The sequence below is a fragment of the Syngnathus typhle genome, linkage group LG3 (genome assembly GCF_033458585.1).
Source record: "Syngnathus typhle isolate RoL2023-S1 ecotype Sweden linkage group LG3, RoL_Styp_1.0, whole genome shotgun sequence".
Lineage (NCBI taxonomy): Eukaryota > Metazoa > Chordata > Actinopteri > Syngnathiformes > Syngnathidae > Syngnathus > Syngnathus typhle.
In genome coordinates, this window is record NC_083740.1 from 3114460 (window position 1) to 3125458 (window position 10999).

At 43.6% G+C, this 10999-nt stretch overlaps 2 protein-coding genes across 5 annotated transcripts; both read right to left on the minus strand.

The window, feature by feature from the left end:
• LOC133151510 (polyunsaturated fatty acid lipoxygenase ALOX15B-like) lies at positions 1 to 4293 on the minus strand. The gene is made up of 14 exons (XM_061274604.1): positions 4051 to 4293; positions 3617 to 3821; positions 3455 to 3536; positions 3257 to 3379; positions 3020 to 3123; positions 2760 to 2926; positions 2523 to 2666; positions 1891 to 2094; positions 1710 to 1796; positions 1461 to 1630; positions 1120 to 1241; positions 909 to 1009; positions 672 to 842; positions 1 to 511 (listed from the first exon to the last, which is right to left on the minus strand). The coding sequence occupies exons 1-14, from the start codon at positions 4291 to 4293 to the stop codon at positions 332 to 334; spliced, it is 2103 nt and encodes a 700-aa protein (XP_061130588.1). The 3' UTR covers positions 1 to 331.
• Positions 4294 to 5655: 1362 nt separating this feature from the next.
• On the minus strand, positions 5656 to 10905 carry LOC133151508 (arachidonate 12-lipoxygenase, 12R-type-like). Of its 4 annotated transcripts, XM_061274602.1 has the most exons (14): positions 10650 to 10900; positions 9919 to 10123; positions 9758 to 9839; positions 9561 to 9683; positions 9205 to 9308; positions 8933 to 9099; positions 8692 to 8835; positions 8359 to 8562; positions 8185 to 8271; positions 7932 to 8101; positions 7619 to 7740; positions 7421 to 7521; positions 7179 to 7349; positions 5656 to 6979 (listed from the first exon to the last, which is right to left on the minus strand). In XM_061274602.1, the coding sequence occupies exons 1-14, from the start codon at positions 10788 to 10790 to the stop codon at positions 6800 to 6802; spliced, it is 2001 nt and encodes a 666-aa protein (XP_061130586.1). In that variant the 5' UTR covers positions 10791 to 10900; the 3' UTR covers positions 5656 to 6799. The 4 variants fall into 4 exon arrangements, 3 of the variants coding, with proteins under 3 accessions (XP_061130586.1, XP_061130585.1, XP_061130587.1); XM_061274601.1 differs by having other exon boundaries at positions 8933 to 9308; positions 10650 to 10902; XM_061274603.1 differs by lacking the exon at positions 10650 to 10900 and adding an exon at positions 10315 to 10610 and having other exon boundaries at positions 8933 to 9308.
• Between the last annotated feature and the right edge of the window lie 94 nt (positions 10906 to 10999).

Below are 10999 nucleotides of genomic sequence, written 5' to 3' on the forward strand. Positions count from 1 at the left end.
TTTAAACATAGTATGTTTTTTTATTGAATAATTTGTCCATATTTGTTTTAATGTCAGTCAATCAAAATACTGTACGTCTTCGTCAACACTTTTTAATCAAGTTGAAAAAAAGAATTATGGCCAGCAGATAGCAGCGGTGAGTTTTTTGGATGAGACCAACTTGTATCAATACCAACAAAATGGCGGCGCTTTGGAAATACAACCGTTACGAGCAGTAAGTGTCACGTTAAATCTTCTACAAAGAGTGAAAAAAGTATATCAAATATTTTTCTTTCTTCCTATCTGTGTAATTTAAAGCCAGTTGTTCTCCAGGCCGTTGACTTCACGACGTTTATATGGCCACACTGTTTTCGACGTTCTTTGGATCCAGGTACGTGTACGGGATTTTCAGACTCTTGTTTCTTTCGTTGATTTTGATGGACAACTGGTCAAGCTCGCTTTTAAAATCTTTTTGCATTTGCCGTGGGGTTCCCTCTGTGAAATGGTCCTCTGGGTAGTGTCCAAGGGGAACCTGTTGAATCAATGAATAAACACACATTGGATATAAAAGGTCTACACAACCCTGTTAAAATATCAGCTTTTGGTTTAATGTATTCCACCTTTAGTATGAGCAATATAACTCAATTAAAAATGATTTTTATGTTATGTGACGTTAAGTTTGATTTACTTACAAAGTCAGAGGACTGCCTGCTGAGCAGCCAGACTGCAGCCATTCCCTGCACTGTCACATTGATAGGTGGCAATGTCTTCAGGATCGTGGCTTTGCTTGTTGTCCCTTTTTTGGTCGGGGGAGCACGCTGCAAGGTGATGGGAGTGTTGGGCATCCATGCGCCATAGTCGTACTGCAATATGCATAAGTTGTTTAGAAGGAATATAACGTAAAGCTAGTGTTCATTCTAAGGATTCACCTGTCCGTTGTTTACAGCCGCATGCTGGCACGAGCAAGTGAATATCACCATGGTGGCAAATTTGACCAGCTCAGGCACTGTGGTGAAACTTTGAGGCATTCCTGAGAGGGAGAGCAAGGAAACCGCGTCAAAAAGAGCTTCCGGGCGGCTGTTGGTGAGCAAAACGTGCACTCAAGTATCAATGTGTATTATCATTCAATGCAATGATCACCTGTTTGTTGCTGGCAAAGGAATCCGTGTTCAAAAATATCCCCAATCCAAATCTGCAGTTCTGAGTCTTGCTGAACCTGCTCGTCACTTTTGTAGTAGTACTGTATCATTCCCTGCACAAATCTTTTGCGAGACCCTTTGTATCAGTACAACATTGTGATAAATATCCTCAAAATGAAGCTAGAGATTCTCTAATACAGGGTGAAATTGTAAAAATAAATTTCCACATCTGTACATATTTTTTGAGACCCATAAACCACCCCTCTTCAAAGTTTAGTAGAGGATAGTATTGCATTAGTTGTTGTATGCAAACTGTAAAGACATTTAAGAGGATTTTCATACTTGAAGATGATGTTCCAAAGTTTGAGCCCATCATCCCGGTAGTAGAAGTTGGGCACATCTTGCAAGTCGCGATCGGCAATGTCGTCAGGAAAGCAAAGGGACCTGTAGGTGATGGAGGACAGCGACCTCTCTAGGATCTTGAACATAGTCGGTCCACCAGAAGCTGCAAACTGAGAAACGGTCCATTTCAAGACGTAAACAGAAGGATCTCCAATGTTGTGTTGAAAGCAAAGGTCGGTCGGCTCTTACCTGGGTGAAGATTCCAGCGGGCCCTATTAGCTGTGTCCGAGCTAACTCGTTGATATGCAGAGTGTAGCGAGTGTGAGGTATGAGGAGCTAGACCAAGGCAAGACCAAGAAATATTGAGATGACAAACGTATCAATGAATGAAGACACTTAGCTGAAATGAAATTGGAAAAGCTCCAGGTACCTTGTAGATGGGATGCACCATGGGCATTTTGCGCAGCAGTGACACAGCAAACACCTCCGCCAGCAGGTGAGTGCGCAGCAAGTGAGCGTTGAGCTGGTGCTCCGTGAAATCGGCACTTTTCACAAAAATCTTAGCCGTCAGCCAGTCATATTCAGAGTCAGTTGGGAGAAAGATGGGGTTGTCATGAGATGGAGTCTGCTTCAGCTGTGCGAAGAGGAGATTGTACCGTTAAATTTGACAGACTTTGTGTTGGTCCTCATGGCAGCAGATACCGCTCTCGTCGATCATCGTCCACAAATAACCGAGATGAGATCCGCAGGCCGACAAATGGAATATTCTCTAGACCTTGGTTGTCCGCTATTGTTGCAACATTCGTAAATTTGATCTCAACGATTTGAAAGATGTCTCAAATCCAAATCAGGGTTCAGGATGAGGTCGAGAAGACCCTTATGCCCTTAAAGGTGTCGTTAGCATCAAGGACTTTAAAGTTCTGAGCAAAACCATTGAGCTCCCAAAACACAAACTAGAGTCAGGAAATTTGAGACTTTGACATCTTTCTACCTTACCCATAAACTCAGTTTGTTGGGACCTTCACCTTATGTTAATAATCATTTATCTTAATGTCATGTCACCTGAATGGCAATAGGGATCAGCTTGTCGTCGGGTTGTTTGTGAAACAGGACGAGGGGCGCCGTCAAGTACTGCTGAACCCCACGGATGATGTTTCCTGGCATTCCGTCCAGGTTCTTGTAGTCACAAAGGTATATGTTGCCTTGCTGTATAAGGGCAAATTGGAGATGAGTGCAATACTGAGATGTCGTTAATCAATAGATTCAAATCATCAAATTTAAAGAGAATGTGGAACATACCTTCAACTCGTTCGACAAGTTTGAGCAATCGGAGATGACGACCATGTCATCGGTTACCGGGAAGTTCTCGGGCAGAGTTTTGCAGCGTTGAATCAAGGTGGGGTGATTTCCGTTTAGGAACTGATATCCAAATAACCAGTCCTCCGTCCAGTGCTCCTGCACATAATCTGACGAGGGAAAAAAAAAAAAAAAAACATGCTGTCAGTCAAACGCTCGCTGCTACTTCAATGAATCCTACCATGGAAAAACTTCACCATTACCTGATAAGACGGTGTGTTTGTTACAGAACACATGTTTGATATCATCAAGATGTTTCCAGTTATGATGATCGTGTTCCAGCCTCTTTAGCTCCAGCTCAGTCAGCCTGCGAAACGAAACGATGAAATGTTGCGTAACACAACGAACCACCTGTTCTAAGGGATTTGGTTTGTTGGCAAAATCACAGCATTTAGTACATAATTGATGATATCAGACTTAAAGGTTTGGAGGGCTCTTACGCTGCAATGGCAGTGAATTCAAACTCTGTGTTCTTGGTGAAAGAGAACTGGACCTCATGAGGTAGCTTACACGGACCGTCAGCCTCAATGCAGTGGGGCACGCCTTGGTAAGCCTCTTCCCATCTAGTGGATGGTTGAGAGCTCGATGTAGGCTATCACGTATCAACGCAAATGTCGGTTTACGTCGGTACCTCTCACCCATAGTCTGCTTTGCGGCGGCACAGCTCCTGTTCCCTTGCGTACTGACCAAGAGAGTTGGTTTCGTCAAAGACCCTCAGCGCTTTCGGAATAATCACACACATTTGGATTAGTCGGAGTTCTCAAACCCGCGATAGGAGACGAGCGCACAAATCAACCCACCTTTGCCTTCTCTGAAGCGGTGAGTCTCCTTGTCGCCGATCCAGCAGTGGATGGGAAAGGTGTAGATGACTCCCTCGGGTGATTTGATTTCCACCTTGTTGGGGAACCAAGCGTCATCGGGCATAAGGCAGCCATGTTGTTTGTCCAGTTCGATCAAGACAAGCTCTCCAAGGGACCTTGGGCAGGAAATTGTATAGGTGGACACCTGCAAAATCACAGGAAATATTCCATATATAACATTTTCTGTTGCTTCCAGTTCAGATAAACAAAAGTACCACTCGTTACAATGCAAAGACCTTGTGCTCTCCTTTTAGTGTGACTTCAGAATCATTCATTCATTCAGTGCCAGCCCCAGTTAAAATAGATGTTTGACGTCTGTAGTTGTCAATTGCAGTGAATGAGTTAAGCATCGCGAAGGGTTTCCCCACACTTACCGATCCACTGGCGATCCTCAAAGAACTCAAAGATGTGCGGTGACTCTCGCCGTCTTTGCCCACCAACTTCATGTGGACATGGTTCAAGGTGCCCGAGCAAACTCGATGGCCAGTGTAGACGGTCACTTCGTAATGCAACATAGTTACGCTGGAATGAGTTGGAATGGGGAAGAGTAAGTTTTGTGTGAGGGACACTGGGCCCCTGGAGCTTTTTATAGGTTTGTATCCGAGTGGGTGGTACATATAGACTTGATTGACAGATGTCTCATTTACGCCGCTGTCGCTTTCTCAAGAAAGATAACCACGCTTATCTGGAATGCACTAATCTTATCTGCTAACCTTATCTGTTCTCACAATTTTATGAGGTTAGTTTATTAGCACAAGCAAGGGAGTGCAAGCTAACTCTATCCGGTGCAAGGGTTGTCAGAGATGGGTACACCGAAGATGCAGCGGAGTAAAAGGCAGCCTACTAGCTGCAAGTGAGACCTTCCAATGCAAGCGGTGCAAGGGAGAAGTCGCCCAAGCAGACCCAGCTGAGCAAGAGGGGCTCGTGGTAGATGGGGAGATGTACGAGGTGGTGGACAGCTTCTGCCACCTTGGAGACATGCTTAACGCTGATGGGGGGATGGACCTAGCAGTGACCACAAGAGTGAGAAGCGGGTGGAAGAAATTCAGGGAACTCATGCCCTTCTTAACATCTAAGGCCCCATCCCTGAAGATGAGAGGCCAAGTATACTCAGCCTGCATCAGAAGTAGTATGACGTACGGAAGTGAGGCATGGGCCCTGAAAACAGAACACAAAGACAAACTAAACAGAGCAGAAATGAGGATGATCAGATGGATGTGTGGTGTGTCAATGAGGGAGGAAAAGACCAGTGCAGAGCTGAGAAAAAAGACGGGAGTGGAGGCCATAGTGGATGTGGTGAGGAGAGGCAGACTGCGATGGTACGGACATGTAGTGAGGAAGGACGAGAACGACTGGGTGAAGAAAGTTATGTCGTATAACGTAGAGGGAACAAGACCTAAAAAGAGCTGGCAGACGACCGTGGCAGCCGACATGAAGGCACTCGGCATCAACCACGAGATGGCCATGGACCGTTCCCGGTGGAAGAAAGCCATATCGAGAACCCAGTCCAACCCAGCGGCGCCTGGAAAGCGGACTTTGAACCGATGATGATGATGAAGCATGAAAAGGCAAGGCAGCTTTATTCCGACTGTGCACTTCTTGTTACCAATTCATATCATTGAAAGTAAAGCATTAAAAAAAACAAAAAAAAAAAAAACATTTCCACACAAAACAATTGAATTGATTTAAAAGCAAAGAAAGAAAAACCAAAATGACTTAATGAACAAGAAAAAGATCTCTGGAGGGTTTAAGTTTGAAAATACTTGAAAAGACTCCAAATATTTTTTTCTCCAAGGAGCAAACAATGACTTCCTTTGAGGAGCACCTTTTTTAATTTAGCCCGAAGCAAGGGTTTTATTCAACCCCCAACAAAACCCAGATGAAAAGTGGACTTTTTTACACAATCAACAGATTTTATTTCTTAAATTCACATTTTGTATAGCAGAAAACTGATCAAAATTGAAAAGAACACTACCAAATCCAAGGCAACTTTCCATTGTTTATTTTTCTTCCATAAGTAGGTTGAAAGATACTATTTCTTACTGTTTGTAAAGTAAAGTTGTATCACCTCACACACATATGCTAAGGATACACCAACCTGCATTTGGTGAAACATTATGATCGAGGTTTCCTGGCATGACATGTGAAAACACTAACCAAGCTGTCAATTTGTAACTTGCAATCTCATGCCAAAATTTCCAGCAGCAGATCAACCAGATGAAAATATTAACTCATAGCCAAGCACTTGCAAATCACCAAGAATCAAAATTCATTGTTTTTATTATTCTGGATGCAGTCGTAGCTGGATATGGTAGAGAACTACTTACTACAGCTAAAAAATGTAAAGGCGTAAGTTAAAATGCCCCCCCATCCCCCCCCCCCAAAAAAGTATAACAAACTTTCCCTGTTCTAACTGCTGTTGTAGATGGCAAACGGAGGCCTCTAACTCCAACACCTAATCTTTTTTTATTATAGATGTCATTTTGGAGAAGTAGGAGATATTTAAGTCATAATTATTCAACTAGCAAGTGTTTTCTTGAATCTTTCTCAAGTCTTTCACAAATCTTTCACAAATCTAGAGAAATATTTGGGCTCACTCTTACTGGAACTGATTAAATATACAATGACACAAGTAAAAGCAAGAACTTGTCAATATAATTATTAAGGTGTTTTCTTCACCAAGTTCCTGAGAATCCTGTTATGTTTTATAAGGTAACCAGGATATGGCATTGTCCGGTAATGATTACCTCTCTTTATAATATGTCTCCAAGTAAAATTTCTTTAGATAAACATGGAGGTCAACCAGCCTGACGGAATGGCACAAAGACATTGTTGTCAGCTTCAGAGGTTTTCACTTCAATAATTTATAAAATCATATCATATTGTCCGAATATGGGATTTGGGAATTCTATGAAAGTAACCCAACAGCAACGTTTCATCCGTCACACACACTACATAATATAATTGTGACGCTTTGACTTAACTCCAAGTCGTTTTTGCGGTAATTAGTTTTATAAAATAACCTGATTTACTTACACTGGAGGTGTTTAAACTTGCATTTAGACAATATTTGTTGTTTGAATTTTCACACACACCTCCCTTTTGATTGTGACTTTCCGACGTTTAGATGGCTATGCTGTTTTCAATGTTCTTTGGATCCAGGTAAGTGTACCTGATTTCCAGACCCTCGTTTCGGTTGTTGATTTTGATGGACAACTCATCAAGCTCAGCTTTAAAATCCTTTTGCAGCTGGCGAGGGATCTCCTCGGTAAAATGCTCCTCTGGGTAGTGTCCGAGGGGAACCTATTGACAGAATACATGTATGTGAGCTCAACTATGTCTCGAAGCGCTCTATAATCCTTTTGGAATAAGACTAGAGACAGGGAAGTTTGAGCTTGACTTTGTAAATATCAAACCAGGTCCAGATAAAGAAAACCATTGTAATAGATGCAAGCTTTTCCCTTTACCAATATTTTGTTGTATCGTGTTTCGGGCTCCTTACAAAATCAGAAGACGGTTGGCTGAGCAGCCAGGCGCTGGCCATTCCCTGAGCAGTCACGTTGATAGGGGGCAAGGTCTCAAGGATCGTGCTCTTGCTAGTTGTCCCTTTTTTGGTCGGGGGAGCACGCTGCAGGGTGGTGGGGGTGTTGGGCATCCAGCCACCGTAGTCGTACTGCAATGAAGGTTTTGCAATAAGACCAAAAGTAATGCAAAGTAATGCTGGTGTTCATTCTGCGGATTCACCTGCCCACTGTTCACAGCTGCGTGCTGGCACGAGCAAGTGAACATCACCATGGTGGTGAATTTGGTGAGTTCAGGCACAGTCATAAAACTCGGAGGTATGCCTGGGATGGAGAGTGAAAACAAAGCGAGATGTTTGAGCTGGTCAGTAAAATGTGTTCTCAGGTTGTAACGTGTCGCATCACTCTCGGTGAGGGTCACCTGATTGTGACTGGGAAAGGAATCCGTGTTCAAAAATGTCCCGGATCCATGTCTGCAGTTCGGAGTCCCGCTGGACCTCGTCGTCACTTTTGTAGTAGTGCTGTATCACTCCTTGCACAAATCTTTGCATGAAACAGATGTACAAATACATTCTGCTCACAACTGTATGTAGTTGAAGGAGATCTAATTTAGGGGGAAGAAAGTAAACATTTATGCAGATCTGTAAAAAAATAAATTGGTTCTTCCGGGGCTCATCTGCCGCCCCTCTACAAACTTATGAAGAGAATGTTATGGTATTATTAGGTTATCATACTTGAAGATGATGGTCCAAAGTTGGAGTCCATCATCTCTGTAGTAGAAGTTAGGCAGGTCCTGCAAGTCACGGTCAGCAATGTCGTCAGGGATGCAAAGGGACCTGTAGGTGATCAAGGATTGTGATCTTGCCAAGAACTTTGTCAAAGTTTCTCCACCGGAAGCTCCAAACTGAAGGGCAGTCCAAGCAAATCATCATCACTACAAACAGAAGAATCTTCAATGTCATGTTGAAAGCCAAGGTTGGCTTTTACCTTTGTGAAGACTCCAGTGGGTCCTGTGAGTCGAGCCCGACTTAATTCGTTGATATGCAGAGTGTAGCGTGTGTGAGGTATGAGAAGCTAAAAGGATTGAAGGAAGGATCATGAAATCAAACCTTCAGACAACCAAAGTTTTGAATGAAACCAAACGGGGCAAGCTCCAGGTACCTTGTAGAGGGGATGCACCATGGGCAGGTTGCGCAGCAGTGACACAGCAAACACCTCCGCCAACAGGTGAGTGCGCAGCAAATGAACGTTGAGCTGGTGCTCCGTGAAATTGGCACCTTTCACAAAGATCTTAGCCGTCAGCCAGTCATTATCAGAGTCAGTTGGGAGAAAGATGGGGTTGTCCTCCGCCGGAGTCTGCTTCAGCTGTGGGAGTAAGAGGCACTCGTTTGTTTGACTGCTGTTTGGTACCGCATGCAACGCAAATTGTGTTCGATGAGGGAGATCGGGGGTAGGACCTGGGTTGGTGAGTCCTGCCAATCTCACCAATCTCACCTGAATGGCAATAGGCATTAGCTTGTCGTTTGGTCTTTTGTGAAGCAGGACAAGAGGAGCGGTCAAATACTGCTGCTTCCCTTGGACTGTATTTGCTGGCATTCCATTCAGATTCTTGAAGTCGCACAGGTATATGTTGCCTTGCTGTTTGAAGGCAAACAAATTTGGATGATTACATTGTCTTCACCATTTTCAAATCTAGACAAAGGAATGTGAGGAGATTCCGGGTACAGACTCGTACCTTCAACTCATTTGACAAGTTTGAGCCATTGGGGATAGAGACCATGTCTTCGGTCACAGGGAAATTGTTGGGCAGAGTTTTGCAGCGTCGAATCATATTGGGATTGACTCCGTTTAGAAACTGGTACGCAAATAACCAATCTTCCTTCCAGTGTTCCTGAACATAATCTAAGCAAAATATTCTGTCACAACATAAGAATGCGCTAGAATGTCTTCTTCCAATTATTTCATGAGGTACTCCTAAATGTGCAAGGGTAGAAAACTCTTCAGTACTTGATAAGGGTGTCTCTTTGTAATGAAACACGTCGTTGATATCGTCGAGATTTTGCCAATTTTCCTGGTTGTCAACAAGCCCTTTTAGGCGAAGCTCAGCCAACCTGGAAATCAAACGAGTAACCTTTTCTTAACAAATACTCACAATCATTAGGTAAATCACACCGCTGCCTGAGGCTGTACAAAGTCATTAGATTACATTTTCAATTCTACCCAACAATCTCATTTGAATAAAGATTCAAATGAGACTTCATTTCAGAACAAAGAAATGTGTTCTACTTCTAATTTGACTTTTGTCGCCAGAAAAGAGGAGCAGCGGTCGTATTGTACTGTAGGAATTGAAAGCTTCTTATTACCCTGTCATTGCTGTGAATACAAACTCTGTACGCTTGGTAAAGGAGAACTGGACCTCATCTGGAAGGCTAGTAGGACCATCTGCCTTAATGATGTAAGGCAAACCTACGGAAAACAATTCCCAGCTGTTGGGCGGTGTAAAGGTGAATATCACCTTATGCTTAATATGGAACAAGGACATGTCAGAGTGAACACTCACGCGTAGTCGACGCTTCGCTGACTCAGCTCCTGCTTCCTTGCGTTTCGACCAAGAGAGTTGCTCTCGTCAAACATCCGCAGTGCTTGCAAAACAAAACAATCTGCATGAGGATTATTTGCAGAAATTAAAATGGCGGCAGACAAGCTCACTAATCAAGCCACCTTTGCCTTCTCTGAAACAATGTGTCTCCCGGTCACTGATCCAGCAGTAGATAGGAAAGGTGTAGATGTCTCGCTCGGGTGATTTGATTTCCACCTTGTCGGGGAACCAAGCATCACCGAACATAAGTCTGAATTGACGTTTGTCTAGTTCTATCAGAACCAGCCGTCCAAGAGATTTTGGGCAGGAAACAGTGTAGGTTGACACCTGGAAAAATTACAGGAAATAATATGTTTAATTATTCTGACAATATAAGGTTTGTTTTAGAAACACTGATCTGTTTTTTCCATTCCAGATTAACATTTGGCTATTGAGGAAAATTGGCCTGAAGATGGCAACAAAGCAGCAGAAATCAGGCCATTGGAACGAGACACACGTGGTGAAAAGGACATGCAGACCTAGGGACGGAGTTGCTGGCTTGGTGAGTGACCACTACTGACGAGTACGAGACCGCCGGTTGTTTGTCTCTGGGTTCTACTGACTGAGACCCAAATGAAGCAGGCGAGAATCATTTAGATCAGAATCAGAAAGGTGCTGCATCATACTGGCAGGGGTACCTGACCTAACTTGCCTGAAGTAAACATGGGAGTGACAAAATATGACGACTGAAGAGCAACAACATGCATGCCGTAACATTCCTACCGCGAACAAAAGTTTGCACTTCCTGTGCAACTCGCAGGACCACCAAAAAAATAAATTCTGTCCGCATTGTGAGCTTCATTTTGATACTTACCGCTCCTCTGAAGATGACCCAAGAGCTCAACCACGTGCGGGCACTCTCGCCTTCTGTGCCCACCAGCTTAATGTGCACCGGGTTCACGGTAGTGGCGTAAGCTCGATCGCCAGTATAGACGGTCACCTCGTAATCCACCATTGTTATTCCGGAATGACGAGGTATCGGAATAGATAAAAACCGGTCCCAAATAGATACAGTCGGCCACGACCGCTTTTTATTCACCAGCACTGAATATGCTAATTTGTGGGAGGTACCTGCAGCGGGTATCAGGAATGTTTGGTGGTTTAACTAAATGAGAGCATTATTGTGGGACTGGGTTTGATATTCATGTGATCAAAAAGAATATC